The sequence below is a fragment of the Bombyx mandarina genome, chromosome 10, assembly GCF_030267445.1.
Source record: "Bombyx mandarina strain Sakado chromosome 10, ASM3026744v2".
NCBI lineage: Eukaryota > Metazoa > Arthropoda > Insecta > Lepidoptera > Bombycidae > Bombyx > Bombyx mandarina.
The window spans coordinates 2,609,561-2,632,843 of NC_143217.1; the positions used below are offsets into that span (position 1 = coordinate 2,609,561).

A 23,283-nucleotide genomic window follows, 5' to 3' on the forward strand; every position below is an offset into this window, starting at 1 on the left:
AAACTTTATTATGCTGACGCGAATTTGTACCGGTTTCGGTCAATCCAAATAATACTTGAAATCCTTATTGAAATAATATTATTATTTGTGTAATAACCAGACGTTATTCGATTGAGTAAGGATGTCAAGTAAGTGATCTCGGACACAAAACAATGGAGGTCGTAAATCACGGTTTCCTCCGTATAACGGTTGCATCCTACGGGCAGAAGCTTCGCGGCGGCAATCCGACGCACTATTTAAATTGATGGTTTCCGGTGCACATTAGGGCAAAGTCTATCGCGCAGCTGTCTCGCAAGCGACACACTTCATTTGCCACAGCGCGTGCTCTCCGTAGAAAGTGACGCTTTGTCCTCGCCCAAAATCGAACAAACTGACGCGGAAGCAAGACGACAATATTCCGTGCTCTATCAAACGGAGAGAGAGATCCGATTATTGTGTGAGAAACATTGACGAGGCTAATTATTTAGCGTGTCGGTATTAGCGCACTTCGCTATCTATAAATACGTGAAGCAAAAACTTTGTATCCCTTTTTACGAAAATTGCGCGGACGGAGGAGTATGAAATTTTCCACACTTACAGAGAATATAGAGAAGAAGTGCACAATGCTAATTTTTATTTTTAAATAATGCATAAAAGATACATTAAATCAATAAATAAAACATTATACACACTACATACCATGTATTTGACGCACACACGCATGCATACTATCTATTGTCAAACTTTTATTCTTGACGTCTGTTGTCAAATTGAGATTAAATATTGTTTGTCTTTGTTAATATTTTTTATAGTTGTAGTCTTGGCGAAATTTGTGATTATAGAAATATAAAATACAATCATAATAGTGTACAAACTTACAATTCCAATTAATTATAGTCGAATTTCGACTACTGCGGGACCTCTAGTACGAATTATTTGATTTCGTACATCACTCGGACATCTTCGACCGGAGCTTTTCACCGACAGTAATTCACAGTGGCAAGTGCGATGTTGATTTCTCGAATCACTGACGATCACCGAGCCGTTTCGGCGGCGTTAGCGCGGCAATTGGTCGTCGAAGCGAACTTCATAATTCAATTTGATTTCCGGACATTCATTCTCATACAGTTCGATTGCATCACTAACAAAGCAATTTATATACTATTTTATTACGCTTTTAACTATGCTTGATTAAAAAGGTAGCCCACTGAATTTTTTGCCGGATCTTCTCAGTGGGTTGCGATTTCGACACGGTGGTAGATTCTGCGAATCAGTGCTCGTGGTTGAGCCCGTGAGCTCACCTACCCGTCGAGGCATAGCTGGAATAGCCTCATAGGCTACCAACAAATAGTTAGGGGAAAATATATATTTCAAAAGGACTAAATTCTTATATGGCCTCATAGGATTGCAAGTTTTTGGCTTACTTATCGAGCAAATTGGGGTTTATTCATTGTAGATTTGTAGCATATTTTAGCGGTTCGTGCTCTATGCGGCTTTGAAAAGGTACTAGATCAGGTTACACTCGTTAATCAGGGGCCGACTAGGACGAGACAGGTTGTCTTCCGTGACAAAAAAAACTGTTAGCGGTGACGACCGACGGACGGACGTCACTCCATACTAATGATCTTTTTAGGAGCGCTAACATTTCACGAGGTTCCACTTCGTCACTTAGAACGTTGAACCCGCTTCCTAATGAATCACTCCGCGATGTTCCCAGCGCGGGTCCACGTGTGGCAACGGGCTGTCTCGTGTCGATCGAAGAAGAAATGCAAAATGAAAAATTCACTTCGCCTTAGTCATTAGAAAAATGTGAATCGAATTAAAAAAACCAAAAAAACTCAAATTATACCTTCGGATCTAAGACAGGTATATGACTCATCAGTCGTATGAATATTCGTTCGGATGGTCCGTCGATGACATCACCGTTGCTCCAAAACATGGCAATTTTTTTTTGTAAATCTGTCTTCTTAATATTATTTGAACTGAATTTGAGACAAAAAATATTTATTAAAAACATTTTTTTCTTTTTCTTACTAAGCTCATTGAAACCGAACAAAAGCGATAAGTCGGAATTATATACAAGATCGGTCATCTCGCGAGCAAGAACAATGCATGTAAGGCTAGCTCAAACTAAAAGGTCACGGTTGTGGAGTTTCATTAAACATTCATGGTGTATTCGCAGGTGGACAAAGGATTACATACTGAATGTACTTTTGTATCTAAGTCTATACAGTCATAAGACTTAATAAGGAATAAATGATTTAACCTCAGAAAAAATAGACGTGTTTTGATTATATAATTACGTACTTTCCGACTAACGTTGTATATATAATTTTCATTCTTCGATAAACGTATGGTGTATTTTTTTTTTTACTGCTTAGATGGGTGGAGGAACTCACAGCCCACCTGGTGTTAAGTGGTTACCGGAGCCCATAGACATTTACAACGTAAATGCGCCACCCAGCTTGATATATAAGTTCTAAGGTCTCAGTATAGTTACAAGGGCTGCCCCGCCCTTCAAACCGAAACGCATTACTGCTTCACGGCAGAGATAGGCAGGGTGATGATACCTACCCGTGCAGAATCACAAGAGGTCCTACCTCCAGTAAAAGTATTGTCAAGTTTTCTTGTATCTCTTGAAGGATCGTGACGTAAACGTCTCTGTAGAGCCGAGCGGCTGCACTAGCCTATCACGGTTTATGCTAATGTTCATGTTGAGGGCCCTGACCACCGTGCTCGCTTCAGACCTCTCGACGCTAGCAGCATATAAAAAAAACACACGTCTCGGAAACCTCCTTTGCTATCCCTCAGTTAAATTATATTTCAAATCACAAAAAAAATTTCGACGTTAAACTAGAAACTTAAGTCAAATTATCTGTTGCATTAAACGGCCCTAATCAGGGAATAACGCTTGGTCACTTGGCAAACATGGACAGGCGCAGGCCGATTTTACCAAATCTATGTAGGCTAGCAGCACTGCCTGACAGTCTCTCTTTAGAAGAAATACAGCTCCCTTTTATATTGTAACTTAGTGTACGTAATCAACGTAAGCATTGAATAGTCTTGTGCGTCATAACATGTCCTAAAACAAGCCCAGCATTCCGCAAAGTATTAGCCGACGATTACGTATCGTTAGGCACCGATGAACACCGATTCATGTAATCCTAAAGTCAACGTAATACAAATTTAATACAGTCTGATTGTGACGAATAGGAACTTGATCTCGCTAGGATCGCGGCGCAAGAGGCATCGCTTTGACATTCCATTTCTTCACCGGATTGAGACGTCAGAAGGCCCGCTAGATTTACTGTAGCGATACAGAGCGCCCTTCCGCCGAGCTGATAAATAGCCTCTCTAATTATATTTACGCAGCGCCAGTCGACGCGCTGTAAATCCAACTGGAATGCTGAATAACACAGCCGTTTACGACCGATGCCGAACGCTCGTAGGATCCATCAATGCTGACACGTGTATTAGTTCGAAATTCGTAAACAAAGACGTTTGAACGTAATCTGTTTTGACAGTGCGCAAGGCAGTCTTCGATGGGACGTTTAATTTTATAACTGTGAAGAGGATGCGAGCGATGAGAAAGGTGACACCCTCCATCGTTGCGCCGCCCCCGGATGGAAATGCCACGGAAATGTACAATTAAAGATCGTGATGCGTACTAGACGAGTCACTGAACTCCGACCGAGGTTGTGGAAGGGAAACGTAAACAGAATCACAGAGCAGACCACATCCATCAACCGTGCAAACATCATAACCGAGCCGGGTCAATATTAGTTAACCGATGCCTTCGTCTGAACGAATTGTATTGAGACTGAAAGTACACATGACAAGTAAGTACCTATGTACGATAAGCCCTGCAAATATTCAAGTCACGACAAGAGAAATTGCATATATTTTATCAAATAATCTTGTATATTTTGTAGCTTTTACAGATGAGCGAAACGACATGTATTTGTCAAGTCCAATATTGTTGGGTCATAAAAGCTGAGGATTTGTTATTTAAAATGCAAACGTCATAGTTACGTTGTAATGCCGGCCGAATTTCCAAACTCGGGAGAGCCCACAACGAGTTACATCATTTGAAATATCGCTAGCTTATGATTCACGTGTGTGATTCAGGAGTTAGGAGAGCTTATTGAGCTCACTGGGTCGTGTTTGTGCAACGTCGCAAGCAACCTTACATTTTCTAGTGAATATTTATTCCCATTTCATTATGATAATTTGCTTTTAATACGATACGAAAATTCACGGTCGCCAACATTCCTTTTAAACGGACTATAAAATTAGCTTAGCGGGTCTCGCGCGATAAGAGATGCGATCTATGAGCACTGAGAGATTGTTGGTACTGAAATATTGTCATGGCAGACGGGACTGCGCCGGTGAAGAGATCCTATCTGAGCATTATCTACACAAGCATGCGATCAATCCCAAAGATGCTACGTGCGTGTTTGTCGTGCGAACTGCGCAGTTTAATAAATAACCGCTTCAAAGCAATTTGCGGCGCATTTCGCGATATTGGAACTGAACGTTTCTTACAATTTATGGTTTTTTTTTTTAAATTAACCAATTAATAAGTTGAACGTATCGGATGCGCCATGTTACATATTCAGTGTTGCGCCACCTAGATCCGACTCTAGGCCGAAGGTCGACTAGACTTTCGCTACACTACCTGATGATGACATTTTACACGAGCGATCTAACCTCAATGTTGGAAAAATATAAACGCCCACAAGAACGCCCGATGGTCTGACGATGGCATAAGTCAATACAGCATCCACAACGTGTCCACACAATGACATGTTACGTCTATCCACAGTCCGAATGCAGTACGGTAGCAATGTTGACATTGTTTCGTCAGGTTTTGTAACGATATTAAAAGCTCAGCATTCCAACGGTCGAATTGAATTCGAAGCTCGATTGTTCTCGAACGGGGCGACGATTCGCCCACGTGCGTGGAGGTGTCGCGGGCCTTGCACAACCCGAAAACCTAGCCCGGTCGTGGTGCAGGTGAATATTTGCATTAAGAATTATGGCCTTGCGAATAATTTATGTCGTTGAGGCCAATTATGTAATCCAGATGCATAATGGTAATATTTCGGAGCTGGCCTCGTTGTTTTGCGACTCATTTGCATTGCTCTATTTGTATACGAGCACTCTCCAAGTCAATAAATGGCTTGAAACAAAAAAAATATATAGATAAGACCAAAACAAATACCCGCGAAACTTTTGTATTTCTTTTTCATTGTTGTAGATAGGCAAAGGACTTCGCGACAAGCTTGGTCAGTGGTTAATGGACCATAAATATCACAACGTAATTTTCCGAGTCCAACTCTTAACGTACTCTACATGTTTATCGGATGACAATAGCGTGAAGGGTTATTATGTATTTTAAAAATATTTTCCGTAGTTCCTCTAAAATCAATTGACCACATTTAACAAGAATTTTACGTTACAGTGTAGCTTGAGCAGCCGCCGGTCGCTCTGGCCTCGCTTGCGTCCTGCTGCTTGCTACATAAGGATTAGGTTTCGTTCCGCAAACTCGAGATAGCTGCAACATACGTCTCGATTCATATATACTGTTCTCTCGTAGTTGACATATTATTATATAACCTGAATCTATACTAATATTATAAAGCTGAAGAGTTTGTTTGTTGGAACGTGCTAATCTCATTAACTAGGTACTGGTCCGATTTGAAAAATTATTTCTTTTATTAATTATTGAGGAAGACTATAGGCTATATAACATCGCTCTAAGACCTATACAGGTGGAGCACCAATAAAGAATGTTTCAAAATAGGGATTTAAATAGCTCCTTAACATTTTATAATCCAAAAATATTTTCATTTTCTACGTAAATGAAGTTGCGGGTAAAATTTAGCGTTATGCCGAAGTAACTATTTCACGCGGACGGAGTCGCGGGCAAAAGCTAGTGAGAGTGAGATATAAAAGGGTACGTTATATTTAAAAAAATAAAGTAGTTTCCCAAGTTCCTCGGCGATTAGTCATCGAACCGAGCCGGTAGCGGTTCGCCTCTTCTTAGCCGGCGTTCTATATAATCGACACTCTATCTAAAATAGCCGCGTGACAAACGAAACCGAAAGTGATGCGTGATGCAATGGTCCCGAATTTAGTCGGTGCGGCCCAGCGGTGCATCGGCCGCGAGGGAACGCCGGGGCCAGCGGCGCCCGTGCCAAGCCACTGGCATTTCGCACTAATGACACAAATAAGACATTAGTTACTAGTCGACCCGCCACGTACTCCTTTAAGCGTCTCTGGATCACGAACGCTGGAATTGTGGAAAGTAAGATGATTCCATAAACAAACGACATGTCCTCATTGTTTATTGTCCACGGGGCGAATAAAGCTACGTGATTTAATTTCGAAAATACGTTACATGAATAGGGTGGATGGCTCCTGGAAGAAATTTCAGTAACACGAGGGGCGCCGATCGGAGGTCTGGCCGCATTCCGGCGCCGCATGAAAGTGAAACCACCTCAACAAGCGACCGCTCAGCTGTAGAAAGTCCACGATTACATCTCGGCAGAGCTGGCGAAGCCGGACGAGCAAAAACTGCTATCCGCGCGAGTCGCGCCGGACTCCCGGGAAACGAGCCGCCCGGGGCACGTCGCCGTACGGTGAAATTGCCAATAAACGCTGACCGTTTACAGATTCTATTCATTAACTCGACGCTAACCATTACCCGATCAAATCTTAAATTTCACTTAATCTCGTGAACGAACCTCCCGAGGCTATTCAAGATACCAGAGTCTTGTAATACCCGAAAAATAAATCGTCGTCCGTAATCTACGAAATTATCTAACGTTAAACGATCATTCGCATAAAACGTTACAATGAAATTGCATATCCGGTTCTAAACGTCGAGGCCTTTTACTTTGAACAAGTTTCAAAAACAATTTTGCTTTATCGTATCGTTCGTTCAGTGGCATGCGTTACAAATCGCAACAGCCAACGTTTTTTTTTTAATATGTTAATCAGGTAGGCATATAAAGGTTCCAAAGTGAGCAACGAAGAACACTAATATCACTGCATCAATGATTGTATGTACTAATAAAATCTCTTTTTTTTTATTAAGTACTTACTGATAACAAAACACGTTATCAAACTGAGAATTGCACAAATTTATCATATTATGTATAAGTTGCGCCATACTGCTATAATAGCATGCAAGCATCAGCTGTTTGCATAGGGAAAATACAATTAATGCTAATGCATGGATGGATGCTTACACTGGTAAATAATTAGAGAAGTGATAGTCACTAATAGTAATTATAATTTAGCAAACTACCTAAATCATTTGCCTACATATTGAGTAACAAATACAAGGGAAGTTACTTACAATTTTTCCAAATCAATAAATCATTAGCATACCTGATGAGTTTGGATCATTTGTGATGGTGCAATACTGACTTACACAAATTTAATTTTATGGTTATTAAAACAGTCCTTACAAACATTTTTAGTTTTCTTACAAATATAGTTTTATGACATTAAAATCGATAGGAAATTAGACAGTAGATTGCTTCGCTTTCTCCACCTTTTTCCTCTATTACTTTTTGCGATTCAAAGCTGTCCTACAAAAGATTTCTTACAAAAAGACTCTTATTGGAATAATTGAATCTAAAGTCACTCAAAAATCATAGTTGTTTTACTAGCAATGTAACTACAACAAACATTAATGCATCGTAAATTATTACCTCACTAATCAAAACCAATCTAAAACCCAGTACTATTTAGTGTAGAAGCAGATCTTATATAATATAATAATATTATAAAGAGGAAAGATTTGTTTGTTTGTTTGTTTCGAATAGGCTCCGAAACTACTGGACCGATTTGAAAAATTCTTTTTCCATTAGAAGCCGACATTGTCCCTGATGAACATAGGCTACTTTTCTTAATTTTTTTTTTTTTTTGGTTTCATGTGTGTTTTTATGTTTCCGAAGCGAAGCGAGGGCGGGTCGCTAGTCTTATATAACTCAACTGTTAACAGTGCAAATTCATACAACTAATTTTATGTGTGTATCAGTGTCTAGTAATTCATACACATCCAAAATAACAGATTTTCCAAAAATTTAATACATTAATATTGTCATTTGGAAACAAGCTAAACACAAAAACAATGTATAGCAATTATAATTTTTTACCTACTTGTAAGAAATAGGGATACTCAATGGAACTTTCATGAATTTATTACTCAAAGTAGTCAGATTGACTACAAACCTGTTTACACTTGTGACCTTGAGTGGAAAACCACAAAACAACAAAATGATTTGAGTTTAAAAGACATTATTGACTTTAACTGATTATATTATCAAACTTCTCTAATCCTTTGTCTTATACCAAACGACAATTAAATATTTTATGCATACATTAATAATATTCAATTAACTTTAATGCTTACATTTCCTTGTAGCTATGATGGTATGTAACATGATATAAATTAATGGAACTTGACAATATAAATGTTACAAACTTGTGGACAATAAATATGCAATCTCATTATATGCATAATTTTGTAGTGAATTATACATCTAAATGCACATAATATTAAATGCTCGGCATTTTGTTGGAATTCAACTTTGTATTAGATATCTAATTCTATGTCTATTTAATTATCATAGATTTCAATAACTTTTTCATTCTTGTCCAAATCTTGATATTTTGAAGTTTTAACAAATATTTTTTTTGGAATAGACAGCAATTTAAGTTGAATATTTTCAATAAACTATTAGTTTGTATATGCTCATCATACAATAATATTTTAGTGGTTTTAACATTACACATATAATTAATCAGAATTAAAAGGATAGTAGTATTAATATCATTTATTATTACAATGTGCAAAATCTTGGTCTGAAAAGAGTTTAGTAACTACAGATTTAGTTAGATAATTAATTATGTTAAAAATTAACATTAACAGCACAATTTTAAGTATTATTTATGAATCATTGTTGTAATTATTATATTAAGCAATTAAATAAATATATGATAGTTAGGAGTAATAGAATGCAGTCAAGTTTACATTGCAGTGGGTAGTTGTGCAACAGGTGGTGAGTTTATTGAACATTATTATTTAAAAAGAAAGGCATTACTAGACTTCACGGCCCTTAATCGATTTTCATTATTTAGTATTTATAGTAGTCTTGCTCAATATGAATATTGTTATCAAGGTTGAATATTTTGTAAATGTTTACTGTTTTCCAAACAATTCCATTGTTTGAACAGTATTTTTCTACAAAACACCTTTTCTTTGGCACAAACTATAATCTTATCAGAGTAACACGGTTTATCAGGCACTTTACCACTTCACTTCTTTTATCAACAGATAAAAATATAACAATGCTATATTGTAACACATTTTAACATTATTTAAAACAAACTAATCTATGCTCCTCACAATTTGGTAAAATAATAAGAGTTTTAGTAAAACACTACAATCCTATAGAATTGTTATCTCTTGACCATGAAAATTGTGCAGACGTAGGTATACTTTATAACTGGCTGCGTCATTTTGTAGATAGCTAGATTAATGTAACATATATTCATATCGTAAAAACTCGTGTGGGTATTTTTTTTCAACGTATGTAGAAACACTTCTCCGCCATATTAAAATATAAATTAGGTCAAGAAAGTTTAAAGGTCATTCTACTTTTGACAGATAACATATGACAATGACAAGATTTTAGATCACTGACCTTGCAAAGGGTGTCTGCTCAACGTGGTAGACTGCGGTTATCGGTTCAGACCGCATGATGCTGCGGAGCCTCTCCTCGGGCAGCTCCAGCAGGCCATCGCTCGCCGTCTTGATGTCCGCCTTACTTAAACCACTCAACACACTCATTTTCAACGTGTAGACGACTAACGATCGTGTCGAAATGACGGTTGAACTTTTAAAAGCGTCACTGAACTATAACACAGTAGTCCTTAAATTCAACGTAAACACTTAAACAAATTAAAAAGTGGCATCAATTAGACCACATGAAACATTTTAATGCCTCCGGTTTCTCAAAAGGTAACTGAGTGCTCTCCCTTATCATTGCGAGAAGCGGTTACGGATACATTTAAAAAGTTCCACTTTGTGCAGACACGATTATTAAATAAACATTTGTATCACTTCATCATACATTTCAATGAAAAGAAATTTGTTTATTTACACACGCGCTTCGAAAAACTTAAAATTGACAAGAGCGGCGGAACAGCAGCGCATCGACGAGTCGATCGCACTTCGCCGTACACGTTTCTGGCGATCTTGGCGAGTCACAGCCCCTCGTCCGATACCGTGCCATTCAAATTATGTTTCCAGCGAATGTCGTTTGAACGATCTAAGTTCGAAAGTTGCATAGCAAGGTCAACGAGGCTCAACTTAGAAGTCTCGTAACTCAAATATAGATGTCACTTTGCTAAAAAAATTGTACAACATAAGTAGGTACTACATTGCGTGATTTAGTATTGATGATTTTGATACTATTGGTGATACTAATATGGCTCCTCACATTAATTTTAATTCTATGATACTTCAAAGATATTGGTCATTGTATTGTCTTTCAAATATTTCGTATTAAACGTCGGTAGATAACTTTGTAGTCAGTTTATGAGAGACCACATGGTAGTTTTACACAATTTTATTAATTTGAATAATTGAGGTCATGATAGCTACTTAAACAACAACTTTCAGTATTAAGCGTGAAACATAATCCCAAATTAAATGTTGGTTATACACAAATTATACTAATTTACTTAAGTTTAGTTACAAAGAGATTTTTGTAGCAATCGCACTCTAGTAAATATCTAATGTTGCTAAATGCTGCCATCTGTGTTAAATAACAAGAACTAACATTTAAGCACTTGAGCGATGGCGCTAGTGCTGTTTACAGCAACCCAAATGAAGAATAGTCTAAACAAATTTTAATAAGAAAAAAGGTTTTATGGCTAGTCGAAATAAAAACTAGAAACCGTTACTAAAGAGTTTACTATAGTGATTTAAGCTTTTCTTGTTCATTATAATAAGAATAACGTTAACAAAATAAGGAATTGATTTGATTACATATAGGTTAGGTTTGGGATTGGTATTGGGAATATTAATAACAATCAAAGCACAAAGTTAAGGTTCGAACAAAATTTTAATTCCAATATATTTATTTATAAATTAATAAGAACACTTCAATCAGTTTTAGAGTATACAATTTAAATTTAGTTAATGGGACGCCATGCCTTTTCTCGAGATATTGATTAAATATTCCGATCCGACTCCGATTTTTTATACTAATTAATTTTGTCAGTCTCATGTTACAGAGTCATTGTCAGAATGTGTTGTTGTATAACAATGCAATACATAAAAGTATACCAGGGGCGTCCTGCTCTTCAAACCGGAATGTAGAACAATTTCGCGCCATAAATTGGTGGTATGATGATCGATTTAATTATCCGAAAACACCTAGATTATGAATCTTAATGTTGGCTATACTGACTGAACGTTTCGGGGTGATTTTGTACGAGACAATCGCGGTGGTAGTTATTTAACAAAAACTTCTGTTCTACAACCGTGTGGGCAATAAATAATACCTTTTTTTTTTCATTTAAAATATCATATTCTAATAAACACATTAAATCAGATTTTTTTTATTGCTTAGATGGGTGGACGAGCTCACAGTCCACCTGGTGTTAAGTAGTTACTGGAGCCTATAGACGTACATAACGTAAATGCGCCACCTACCTTGAGATATAAGTTCTAAAGTCTCAGTATAGTTACAACGGCTGCCCCACCCTTCGAATCGAAACGCATTACTGCTTCACGGCAGAAATAGGCAGGGTGGTGGTACCTACCCTCGCGGACTCACAAGAGGTCCTACCACCAGTAATTATGCAAATTATAATTTTGCGGGTTTGATTTTTATTACACGATGTTATTCCTTCACCGTGGAAGTCAATCGTGAACAATTGTTGAGTACGTATTTCATTAGAAAAATTGGTACCCGCCTGAGATTCGAACACCGGTGCATCGCTCCACACGAATGCACCGGACGTCTTATCCTTTAGGCCACAACGACTTCAACTATAATATACAATAATATGTGGAACAATGGTGGTATTTTTCTTTATGGGATTACAATACGCCCTAAGCTACAACCAAACAGTAATATCGCAAATTTTGCCATCTGATGTTTATTACAAAGTATTCTTTAAATATTCGCGTGTTAGGTACGTATTTCCTTGGAGTACCGGCTTGTGGGACTTAAACGCCACATCGCTCGATGTGAGTACACCGGATGTCCACCCATTAGGCCTGAAGACTTAAAAACCAGTGTAGTAATTCGTATCTCCGCGGCAGTTTTCAGACACCTAGACTCCCCTCTGCATTGATTGTCCCGAAATCCACAGAGTTTCTCGCTGGATCTTCACACTTGGTCACCATTCCGATCCGGTAACAGATTCTGCGAAGCACTGCTCTTTCTAGGGCCAGTGGTAGCACATTTAGTCAGGTTGAAGCCCATGAGCTCACCTACAAGTCAAAACGCAGCTGGAATGGCCCCTCAGGCTACCAGGGAATGAGCAGAGTAAAAAAAATCCCCAGAGGATTCTGCTGCCACCTACACACGAGGAAGTAATCGAGACAAAGTAACAATCTCCATAATATTTCCATTGATCTCATTGTCACACAATGTGGTTAACGACTCAACTATGGTCTGACAGATCACATTTAGTACCAGATCAGTGTCAGTAGTATCTTTGTTAAATACGTCTGGCATTTAGGGTCTCCATGTACTTTCTTGTACACTGTTTGTCTCATACTAGTCTTCTAGCAGCCATGACAACGCGACACAGTCCTAGATTGGAATCATTAACTGTGGCATATTTATATGAGATCATACATAAACCACAGGGAACGGACAGTCTTCTTGTAGTACCATGTTGCATGGAGCATTCAGCAGCAACTAGGATATACCATAGGATATATCAATATCATATATTTTTTCTACATTCTTGTTCTTTTTCCACTGTTTTCTTAATATATCTGCGAGTAAATCACCACCAGAAACACCGTGTTTCTTGATTTTCGGAACTTCGCTCAGAATTTGAAGCCATCTTATCATACCTGGGAACCTGTAAAACAAAATTGCTTACAAAAGTGGTGAAACACATTTATTTTAAAATAAATTTTAACACTGTTGCATCTGTGCGTTTTGTTTATTTTAGCTCACCATCGATTAATGAATAAACTCCAGGCACAGAAGTATAAAAGGTATTATTACTTAATTAGATTAGCGATTAGAGGTGTGTGTGTGTGTGTTAGTTGATTACCGAAGCCCACAGATGTTATAAAATAACCGCTTTTGCCTGCCTAGAGACATGAGGTTAGCCTTTATAGTTTTGTACTGCAGCATTCCTAGCCTTACTGTAACACAGCAATGCTTAGCAAATGGATGCTGGTTTTTTTTTAGTATTGAAGGATTACTGGTGGCCCGGAAGTCTTTCCAGTTACACCAGGACTGGCGGAGGGTGCTGGTACTTTCCGTGCAGACTGAACATACCGTGTCACCCGTACCAATGCCGTCAATGACACACTATTATAAGAGGCGTGGCATAGAAGGCAATAGCATAGGAGTCTCTGACCTTAAAAATACTATATCAACCTACTTGTTTTCATCAATTTCCAAAACTCCTCTTAGAGCGAAAGCGGTGCAGCTAACGGCGATGTCGGCTATGGTGAGGTGGTCGGTCGCGATGTAGTGGTGCTTCCGCAGGTACGCTTCGATTACTTCGTACGCTGACTCGATGTCTTCTAGATGCTTCGCCGTGGGCTCCTGCAGGCTTCCGAATACCGTAGGTAACTATGACACAGAGCACGCTCAGTTATATATAAATTTGAACAATAAATATATAGTTAACTTAATTAAAACGTTATATGTACAGAGTTAAAGTTCAATTTTAAATAAGACCATTCACAATTGTGAAATGTTTTAATCGCATCAGTAACAACCGATCAGCTGAAGCAAGTTCCGCTCACCGAATCGTTGTAAATATAATAAAAACTAATTATATAAACAAATCAATGCTTTTTATCTGAATTCAAGCCTTTAGGGGTAAAACATGTGCCACCATTCAGAATAATTTATCGCGAAGCAGTCATGAGCTTCGGTGACACAGCCGCTATTACAATATAATTGAGGCCGTCAGCGCAAAAGTGGCCTAACCCACAATTTTTCATAATCATGCTTATTTATATCGACGCTTGACTTGAAAGGCAAACGTGACTAAGCGACAATGCGTGAACTTTACAGTAGACTAATTTAAAGTTGAAATACCTGAAAAAAATTATATTTTAACGAATCTAGCTGTAGGATTGACATGATTTTAATAAACCTAGAAATATTTTTTTTTTGCGCATCGAATATGGTTATTTGCCTATCATTTATGTACAAAGCAGTTATTGTCGCTTAGTCACGTTTGCCTTTCAAGCGTCGATATATATATTGCAATTTATTTAAAATATAAAAAGGGTACGTGTACTTATGTACGCGCGTAAGAAGTTATACTTTATTTTTATTAAATTTATTTCATTTTTTTATTTAAAATTTAATCAGTTTGAAAAAAAATCGATTAAACAACATCCTCAAACACGCATATTGGACATCCTTTTTCTTGACATCGTATAAATTCGGTAATTCTCGGTACGGTTCGGAAAGTTCACCTGCGGCTATATTCAGACTCGCCAAGTTACGTCGGTCATATTGTAATGAGCGATTTAGTGGGCAACTTCACTCTGTTAATTTTGTGTCACGGTGCGCGCGCATCGTAAAATTTCACTCTCATAAATTTTTCATAACGCGCCTAAAGAAGTATAACTTCAATAAATTTTGATGCCAAACCGGCTTATGCATAGTTTCATCCATAGATAACGGATGGCTTTGTAAACATTATTTTTGCACACTTGCAAACATTATTTTGCCTAGTCAAATTCAAATTCATGAAAACCTCATTGCTCCAAAAAAACTATAGTAATCTTAGGCCACTTTTGCGCTGGCAGACTCAATTGGTCCGACGTTGTGATGTCAATGAGAGGCGTTTAAATATAATTTTGGTCGCTTTTTTTGCTGTTGTTTCGTCGTATCCGCAATTGCTCTACAACTTAACAGTCTTCGTTTGTGAGAGTGATTTATTTATGGTCGATATTTTTTTATTGCCCTTGTAGATAGACGAGCATACGGCCCATTTGATGGTGAGTGGTTACCGTCGCCCATGGACTTCAGCAATGCCAGGGGCAGAGCCAAGCCGCTGCCAAATATACACGGTATACTTACGGCAATAGCTTTCAGCCTGATGAAGAAGACTCCCGCGTTGAAGAACAGCGCCTGGTCGACTAGCGCTCGACTCTCGATATCGCTCGGATACAGGGACTCTTCTAATTCTTTTCCGTACTTACTTAACAAGTACTTTATTATTGCGTTACTGCCATCAAGAAACAAAAGTATTTCGTTTGAAATGTTTTTATAAAGGCCCAGTGAATCCCTGACATTATGGCCAAATTTTTATTTATTGCTTAGATGACTGGACGAGCCCACCTGGTGTTAAGTGGTTACTGGAGCCCATAGACATCTACAACGTATATGCCGCCACGTACCTTGAGATATAAGTTCTAAGGTCTCAGTATAGTTACAACGGCTGACCCACCCTCCAAACCGAACCGCATTACTGCTTCACGGCAGAAATAGGCAGGGTGGTGGTACCTACCCGTGCGGACTCACAAGAGGTCCTACCACCAGTTTAATACGTAAAACACATTGACCCTTACCTATCTGAAAGGACGAATTTACCATCCGTTATCGTGGGCAGGGTACCGAGCGGGTTTAACTGAAAATAACATTTGAAGATTATATTACACAATAACGTAGGTTGGTACTACATTAAAGAAATGTAAAATGTAAATAAGTAAAAAATTGGCTAATAAAGTTCAGAGATATATTATCATTGCAATTTTTAATTATATTGGTATTTCAGTTAAGAAACGTTTGGATCAATAATAAGGAGTTTACTCATCATAATAAAAGTAATTGAATTATGTTCCTTTTTTTTGTTCAAGGTGAATCATGAACATCAGCAATACTAAGGAAATAGCCAAACTGGCACCTTTCACTTGAAACTGTATTTGATCTCATTTAAGAAAGTGAAGAACTTTAATAATTTTAAACTCATTGGTTTGAAACTTTATACATTTGATATTGGGACTGCACAAAATGTTTCTGGAATAGTACCAGCAACATTCCATAATTATGCTGGATACATATGATATACAAATCAGCTGTTTACTGTTTCGACAAAGTACAATCCGTACCTCAAGAAAATCAGGAGACTTATGTTCAAGTTTGAAAAAATCGCATTCCTTCTCTGCGAATTCTAAGCCAATAATGTCTGCTACAATTTTGACAGCACATGACGGAGGTCCAGCGTCTATTTTATAAAGAATGCGAGGCGGTAGTTCTTCTAAAAAAGAATTTATATTAAAAACCTGTCTCAACCAACTGTTTTGAGCAAATGTGAAGTACCTATATTATGTTAATAAAAGATTAATAAAAAATAACGATGATCTACATTGAGAGATTTAAAAAAAAATCACTTGCACCAATCTCACTAAGTATGAGTAGCTGGTACCACATTTACGGAAGTATATTCTTTATTCACTAACAGTGGTCATCTCACCCATTTGACACAAAACCTACTCACATGGTTCTCAATCGTAACCCTAGTATTTTTCAACAATAGACTTGATTTTTAATTTAATTTAGGAAAAGATATATTATTGTATTAGTGGGTAAAGCATTTTTGAGAAGCTACTTTGATTTGATTGAAAATGAACAAATTGTTAATTATAATTTGCATAATTACTGGCTGTAGAGCATCTTGTGAGCACATGTACAACCACCCTTTCTGCCATATATAGGAATGCACGTGGCTTTGAAGAATGAGACAGACTATACATTTGAGAGTTAGACGTTTGTCTTAGGGTGGGTGGTGGCCTTGATGTCTAAGGACTCCAGTAACCACTTCACACTGGGTGGGCTGTGACCTCTTTATCCATTTACTCAATTAATGATCAGAAACAAGATCTCTCTTGAACAAAAAAAACGGTATATTTTGCCGGTAGGCAGCGGCTTGGCTCTGCCCCTGGCATTGTTGAAGTCCATGGGCGACGGTAACCACTCACCATCAGGGCCGTATGACTACAAGGGCAACAAAAAAAAAATATTGCAGTGGTGGTCATATAATTAGAAACACTTCTTATGAATAAAGAAATATAACTTTAACGTACAAATGTTCGTAAAAAATATACACATCCAATAATTAATGATATAGCCACTCAAATAAAAAACTCATTAAATGCATAAAATATAAAACATATCTTACTTTTAATTACAAAATGAGTCTTACCCATGTGGGAGTTTATTTTATGTTACTGACCGCTTGGACGTCTAATTAGAAACATTTTAAAAAGGCATGCATAGCACATTCTTTTTCGAAATTGGAGAATAACATTTCTTTCTCGGCTTTTTCTATTATTTTGGCGGCAATTCAAAATTTAATCTGAATTTGATTTTGTTCAAAATCGGCAAAATTATATGTTGTTACGCGACAACTCGGCAAATAATTGTTAATTTACATATAGACCATAAGTGGGCGTACAGATGAATAGCTAAGCATTATATTGTTCTGTTAGAAAGTTTTTAATGCAATTGATCATAAAACACATGGAACTGTTAAAAATGTTCTGAGTAAGGCTCGGCCAAGAAAAACATGTCCCAGAGAAGATACGCTAATCGTTCATGTTGCTAAAAAAGACCCATTTAAAGGCTCCAACCAGATTGACGACCTGCGAAACATCTCGTCAAGACTGATACGCCGAAGATTAGTGGAAGCTAAATTGTTTGGAAGAACCTCTCCCAAGGTACCACTTCTTACCAAACAACACCAAGAGAAGCGATTATTATTCGCTAAAAAATGTTAATTGGAACAAGGTTAATTGGTACAAGAATGGAAAAAAGTGTTATTTTCAGATAATACAAAAATATATAAGGTGAATTCCGATGAAAAGTGCTATGTTAGACGCCCTGTAAATAATACTTTTAATTATAAAGCATATAAGCAGCGTATATCCGTTTTAAGACTGGCCAGAAAATAGTCCGGTTTGAGCCCAATAGAAAATCTTGGGTATTTTGTTAAAAAGAAAGTCTCAAACAAACCTAACACCAGTCAAACCGAACTATATGAAGCATTTGTTGAAGCATGGAATTCAATCCCCCTAGAAAAATGTATGAAATTTATTGAACCAATGCCACTTGTGCCACACAATTTATTGAATCATTCCAGTGCTGTTATTGAAAATAAGAGATATGTTAATAAATATTAATTACAACTATTATGTAGGTTGATATAGGACTTGATCAAGAAATTTCAAGTGTTTGTGAATAGGTGCCTACGTCAGATTTTGAAAATCTTTTGGCCTGAGAAGATCACTAACAAAGAGCTGTGGAGGATCACTAAGCAGACACCAATGGGGAAGGAGATCCTTACGCGGAAGTGGCATTGGATTGGTCACACTTTGAGAAAGCCCGATATCCACCTATCAAAGAGAGCACTGACCTGGAAAGTGTCTGGCAAAAGGAAGAGAGGCCGCCCCAGAACAACTTGGCGTCGCTCGATGGAGCAGGAGCTAGGGGTCTTGAGCTTGACGTGGGAGGAGCTAGAACAGACTGCCCAAGACCGATATAAATGGGAAAATTTGATTCGAGCCCTACACCCCAGCAGAGGGTAATAGGAAAGAATGATGATGATGATGTAGGTTGTGGATAGTAGCTATTTCGTAAATAACAATACTAATTACGAATACTTAAAAAAATATTGTCTTTAATACTTTTTTATTGTTGTTTCTAATTAGTTGACCATTATTGTTCATACCTTAAGACTCATTTTAATGTTTGTCTGGAATGTAAAATTGAAACTGCACTTGTGTAGTGGGATTTATATATATTTTTTTTAATAAAGGATAAATTTTTGACCATTTTGTTGACCTATTTATTGTTTAATTTGAAAATAAAAACGATTGTGGTGTTTCTAATTATACAACCACCACTGTATATATAATAAATTTTAACTTACTTGGAACATGTTCAACTTTATCGTTACCATTTTTTATATCCGATGAATCTACATTATCCCTCGTTTCAGATGTATCTAAGCTTTCATCTATTTTATCATTCGGATATTGTTTGTCTGAAACATTCATATTTTAATATTAGGCCTGTTCAGGTCTACTTATATTTTCAAATAAACTGACGTTTTTTATTGCTTAGATGGATGGACGAGCTCACAGCCCACCTGATGTTAAGTGGTCACTGGAGCCCATAGACATCTACAACGTAAATGCGCCATCCACCTCGAGATATAAGTTCTAAGGTCTCAGTATAGTTACAACGGCTACCCCACCCTTCGAACCGAAACGCATTACTGCTTCACGGCGGAAATAGGCGGGGTGGTGGTACCTACCCGTGCGGACTCTCAAGAGGTCCTACCACCAGTGATTACGCAATTTATAATTTTGCGGGTTTGATTTTTATTACACGATGTTATTCCTTCACCGTGGAAGTCAATCGAGAACATTTGTTGAGTACGTATTTCATTAGAAAAATTGGTACCCGCCTGCGGGATTCGAACACCGGTGCATCGCTTCATACGAGTGCACCGGACGTCTTATCCTTTAGGCCACGACGACTTCAATGTTGGTATATACATGTTGACAACTTGTTATATACCCTCTCCCCAGTGCGGAGTCCTCTGAGCGGACTCCACAGATACGTGAAATGTCAAATCACATTTATCTATCAACAGTGACCCGTCCGCTCAAAGGACTTCAAAGACGCGGCCAGTGGCGGCAACAGTGCCGCGTCCGCTCAGCGGACTTCCTATATTAAGGGCTATTACATTATTTTACTAGAGTTCTCGTTCTAAAGTACTTTCAAAATCGACTAAGCATGAATAGGTTCGCCTTATTACATAAAATTTGTTTGGTCTGTGGTACAAAAATTTTTCAAGATCGTTGATTTAGTTGGTGGCAATTTCAAACAGTGTTTCACAACATGTGCAGTATAAAAAAAATGTATTGGAACTTAAGCCATTTGGTTTTTATTTTATCAAACACTTAGTCTTGTACAAAAAATATATAATTTTACATCCAGCAAGGTCTTTATTTTTTAATAAATGGAAAACAAAAGATAAGATTTAGGTAACCGATTATATTTCTCATAGAACAGTTGCAATATAATTCAAGGTCAAGTGTAGTCTAACAAATTACATAAAGAAATCTTATTGGAATTATAAATCTAGTTGGAATTTTGAATAATTCCAATTAAATTTTGAGAAAATCACGTTTTTCTAAAGCTAGACCGAAAAAACCTAGCCAGCGCAAAGTCCGCTCAGCGGACTCAACACATCATAGACAAAATTAATTGACATGCACATATGCGCATTACGTGGAAAGTCCGCTGAGCGGACTTTGGACTGGTGGTGCCATAATAAATTTTGATGCGCACTGGGGAGAGGATACATGTAACTTTAAATTGCAAATAGTGAGACCATTTTCAATATATAATATTGAACTGCACTGTTTTGCATATTAGGTTAAACTTTACAGCTAAGTCACAAACTGGATTGGTCACCACAATAATTAATTAAATAGAATTTGCGATTTTAATACAAAAAACTATGAATCCATCTTCTTACTTTTTTTTGTCATTAATCTCACAAACTAGAGTTACTTACCAAATAACCTATTCAAGAAAACCATCAAATGGACAAGAAGAATAAAGAAATAAAAATGGTTTTTCACTGTACTTATAGTTTGTAATATTTGGACTTAATAGAAAAAAGATAATTATTGATTTAAACATTTAACCAACACAGAGATGTGTAAAATATACCATAACTTACTACAAAACAATGTTGGTCTCGAATTCTGGGTAAGCCGACCACTAGGTAATTTGAAACAATCCTGGAAGTGGTTTCCACATAAGCGTACATTATTATAAATTTTTCGGTCACCAATTTTTTGAATGTCTAAGTCTAGCACTGCTTTCCAATCATTGAATCTCTCTATGTGTTCTACTATCACGCTTTCAGGATTAGGAAATGTGTGAAATGGACCTAAAAGAAAATGCACATTAAAGTTTAGGCTGCCTGGGAATTATTTATTAATTCAAACGATATTAACTTAAACAATATTTTAAAATATTTTCTTTTCAAGATTTTACAAAGCAGGGAGGTTGGCAACCATAGGGGAGGCTGGACAGAGACCGATCATAAAATATACGGTCGGAGTCGATTTTAATATTTTTAATATTGGTATAAAATGATAAGGAAATTTGTTAGTAGATACCAATGTAATTAAACTATATCATGCTATATGTAACGTTTAAGATTGTATCTAGTAAGGCGGGAAATAATGCAAACTAACCACTATCATTGCATCCAAAATAGCATTTCATTTTACATCTTCGAGGCATGGTGAGTACCAAATTTGTTTAATTAAACGAAAGTTACAAGATTACTTGCTCAGTGGTTACAAGTATTTCTACTAAATTATAGATTATGAAATCGTATGTATGCTTTTCTTATTATTATTTTTAAGATATTATGACCTGGTAACTGAGACCTTTCAGTCATCTCTTATTTTATTTTATATTATTCATATTTTTATGAAAAATGATATTATGGAGTGAAATGAAATGAAGATTATTAATTTGAGACACTAATCAACTGGGATGAAATTAAATGAAATGAATTGAGATGATATGGGATGAAATATAATCTCAGTATAATGGTGGTCATTTACTAAGATTTTTTCAGTGGACTTTTTGGAGGATCCCGAGAAGTTACGTTCAGCGGCTTTGTTTCATTTTCCCACATTTGTGCACTTTCACAGATATTAAACAGTTAATAAACCACCGTTATTACACATTTACACCTGAAGAAACACTAAATAGACAAAATAAATCAAATCACACAACTTCACTCCTCGCGTTCCCGCCAAAAGTCCGAAAATCAGTTAACTAAGTGAAATAGAATAAAAAACTTCATAAAGTAGGTAACCATTCTCAAGAACACCTCACAGCAACCAACATGACGGATCTGCTGATTTTAGTTCACAGAACACTATTACTTCTAGCGAAGTTTTAGTTCTTAGTTTAGCCGCGGGACTTCTTTCGTAGGTGAATGAAGTTAGCCCCTCAAAAAAATTTATTTTTCCTATTTTATACTTATTTTCTATTAATTCGTTTGTTCATCATTTGTTCATGATTGTTCACTGGTAATAATTGTTTGTTCTGCATTTATTTATTTAAAAAAAATATTTAAAAATATACCTACAAGTTAGCCCCTCTAATGCAATTTTTAATACTTTTTGATCCTTAATGACTCGTAAATATTCATTTTCGATTGTTCTTATATAAAACATGTTTGTTCTCTTTCGAAATTACTCGTTTTTTGTTTAATTTACTATTTTTATTAGTTGAATAAATGTATGCAAAATATGTGTACTGCGCATGCGTTAACTATAATGCCTAAACTTTCTACACGGTTTTAATCGTGAAAAAAAAACAAATATAAATCCTGAAGGAGCAATTAATTGGTATACAGTTTAATTAAAAAAATTTAAAAAGAAATAAATGAAGTAATGTGCATTGGCGTTAAGTTAGACCAAATATATTTTTTCCATCCTCCTACTTATTGTTATGAAGGTATAAAAAAGATAGGGAGTTCACATAGGTAATATAAACAAATAAGTAAATATGTTCATTATTTATCTTTCAAGAGATAATATAGGTATACATTATAATAACTTTTTTACACAGTCGAAATTATATTCCTAACATTAGGAAAATAACATTTTAATACGATAGGTAAGAGGATGGAAAAAATGTATTTGGTCTAACTTAACGCCAATGCACATTACTTCATTTATTTATTTTTTAATTTTTTTAATTAAACTGTATACCAATTAATTGCTCCTTCAGGATTTATATTTGTTTTTTTTTCACGATTAAAACCGTGTAGAAAGTTTAGGCATTATAATTGACGCATGCGCAGTACACATATTTTGCATACATTTATTCAACTAATAAAAATAGTAAATTAAACAAAAAACGAGTAATTTCGAAAGAGAACAAACATGTTTTATATAAGAACAATCGAAAATGAATATTTACGAGTCATTAAGGATGAAAAAGTATTAAA

At 36.5% G+C, this 23,283-nt stretch overlaps 2 protein-coding genes across 3 annotated transcripts in view; both read right to left on the reverse strand.

The window, feature by feature from the left end:
* Drak (Death-associated protein kinase related) overlaps positions 1-10,314 on the reverse strand; it is a 226,787-nt gene extending 216,473 nt beyond the window's left edge. Inside the window, exon 1 of one of the 2 annotated variants that reach the window (XM_028180372.2) lies at positions 9,702-10,314. In XM_028180372.2, coding sequence (XP_028036173.2) covers positions 9,702-9,847 — 146 coding nt within the window. In that variant the 5' untranslated portion in view covers positions 9,848-10,314. The remainder of the gene's footprint in view (positions 1-9,701) is intronic. The other variant, XM_028180373.2, reaches the window with a different exon arrangement.
* Positions 10,315-11,107: 793 nt separating this feature from the next.
* Positions 11,108-21,592, reverse strand: LOC114247413 (glutathione S-transferase 1). The gene is made up of 8 exons (XM_089730144.1): positions 21,506-21,592; positions 20,983-21,195; positions 19,156-19,269; positions 16,337-16,485; positions 15,797-15,855; positions 15,306-15,453; positions 13,642-13,835; positions 11,108-13,107 (listed from the first exon to the last, which is right to left on the reverse strand). The coding sequence occupies exons 1-8, from the start codon at positions 21,552-21,554 to the stop codon at positions 12,939-12,941; spliced, it is 1,095 nt and encodes a 364-aa protein (XP_089586270.1). The 5' UTR covers positions 21,555-21,592; the 3' UTR covers positions 11,108-12,938.
* Positions 21,593-23,283: the final 1,691 nt, after the last annotated feature.